Source organism: Aplysia californica, unplaced genomic scaffold, assembly GCF_000002075.1.
Source record: "Aplysia californica isolate F4 #8 unplaced genomic scaffold, AplCal3.0 scaffold00359, whole genome shotgun sequence".
In the NCBI taxonomy this organism is placed as follows: domain Eukaryota; kingdom Metazoa; phylum Mollusca; class Gastropoda; order Aplysiida; family Aplysiidae; genus Aplysia; species Aplysia californica.
Genome location: NW_004797629.1, coordinates 296103 through 297606, shown reverse-complemented (window position 1 = coordinate 297606; position 1504 = coordinate 296103). Strand labels below are relative to the sequence as shown.

General features: G+C 40.2%; 1 protein-coding gene across 1 annotated transcript in view; it reads left to right on the top strand.

The window, feature by feature from the left end:
- Positions 1 to 918, top strand: part of LOC101856589 (C-type lectin domain family 10 member A-like) — a 4327-nt gene extending 3409 nt beyond the window's left edge. Inside the window, exon 3 of the mRNA XM_005103126.1 lies at positions 414 to 918. Within this exon, the coding sequence (XP_005103183.1) occupies positions 414 to 918 (505 nt within the window). The remainder of the gene's footprint in view (positions 1 to 413) is intronic.
- The last annotated feature ends 586 nt before the right edge of the window (positions 919 to 1504 follow it).

The following is a 1504-nucleotide window of genomic DNA, read 5'->3' as shown; positions in this document are numbered from 1 at the left end:
TTTTTTAAAACAGATGAATGTCTTTTGGAAACAGTATAAACAATTTATTCCAGGGGTGCAAAAAAAACAAAACAATAGTTAACGCAGATTATTTTCCTGTATTTTCGTTTATACTTCTGAAGCATTAGCTTTAAAAGACATTATACCCTGCATTGGACAACACTGAGTTATCGATTTTACTTGATAGTTCAAAACACGGGGCACATTTCTGCCTTAGTCTGTTATCAACATCTTAAAAATTAAGGCAAGGAAAGTGTTTAGGGGATAATATAATTATAGATCAAAGCAACTGACTGTTAGTGTTAGTGGGACGATGATGTGTATTTTTGGCTCTCCTGGACATATTACGAAACTGGGTATAATGTCTTTTAAAATGAAACTCCAGATTTACTGACATTCGTTGTCTCTTTCAGAGTGAGCACTGACATGATTGTGACGAAGATGAAGCAGATGGAAATCAAACTGAAGGATCTATCGACTCGCGTGGAAAACTCTAAGGGTGCAATAACTCTAGCCTCGACCAACTACAGAGGCCATCATTACTTTGTCTCCGAACAACTGTGGGGAAACGTGTTTGAAGCAAATCGTCTCTGCCAACTGTATGGAGGATATCTCGTGGAGATCAATGACCGACAGGAGTTTGACTTCCTTATTGACTTTCTCAACAAACACACATATCTTGAGAGGGTTTGGGTAGGTGCTACAGATAAGCATCATGAAGGAACTTGGACTTTTATGACATCTGGGGGTTACATGACCACTTTTGCGTGGCAAGATCAAGAGCCAAGTGGTGGGTCATCGGAGAATTGTATGAGTCTACACATAGGAGATAAGGAAATGAGTGATGTCCATTGCTACCAGCCACATCCATGGCAAATGAACGCCTTACTGTGTGAAATTCCTGACGGGGGTCTTTAAATAAACACTTTCTTGGACTTTTAAAGGAGAAAAGAGTCAGTTTATTTCATGTAAAGTAGATTTGATTTATGTACATAAATTCACACATCTCTCTTTCTCTCTCTCTCTTTCTCTCTCTCTCTCTCTCTCTCTCTCTCTCTCTCTCTCTCTCTCTCTCTCTCTCTCTCTCTCTCTCTCTCTCGTTCTCCTTTGATTTCTCTTTTTTGTTTCTTTATACTTTATGTCTGTTTCTAACTATATCTCTCTCTCTCTTTCTCTCTTCATCTCTCTATCTCTATCACTCTTTCTCTCTCTCAAAAAGCTCTCCTTTCCCCTCTCCCCCCTTCTCTCTCTCTCTCTCTCTCTCTCTCTCTCTCTCTCTCTCTCTCTCTCTCTCTCTCTCTCTCTCTCTTTCTTTCTTTCTCTCTCCCTCAAGCTCGCTCAATCTCAGGTAAGTTTTTTACAGCAGAGAATCCTGAAGGAGCTTGGACTTTTATGACATCTGGGGGTCACATGACCACTTTTGCGTGGCAAGATCATGAGCCAAGTGGTGGGGCATCGGAGAATTGTATGAGTCTACACATAGGGGCTAAGGAAATAATAATTA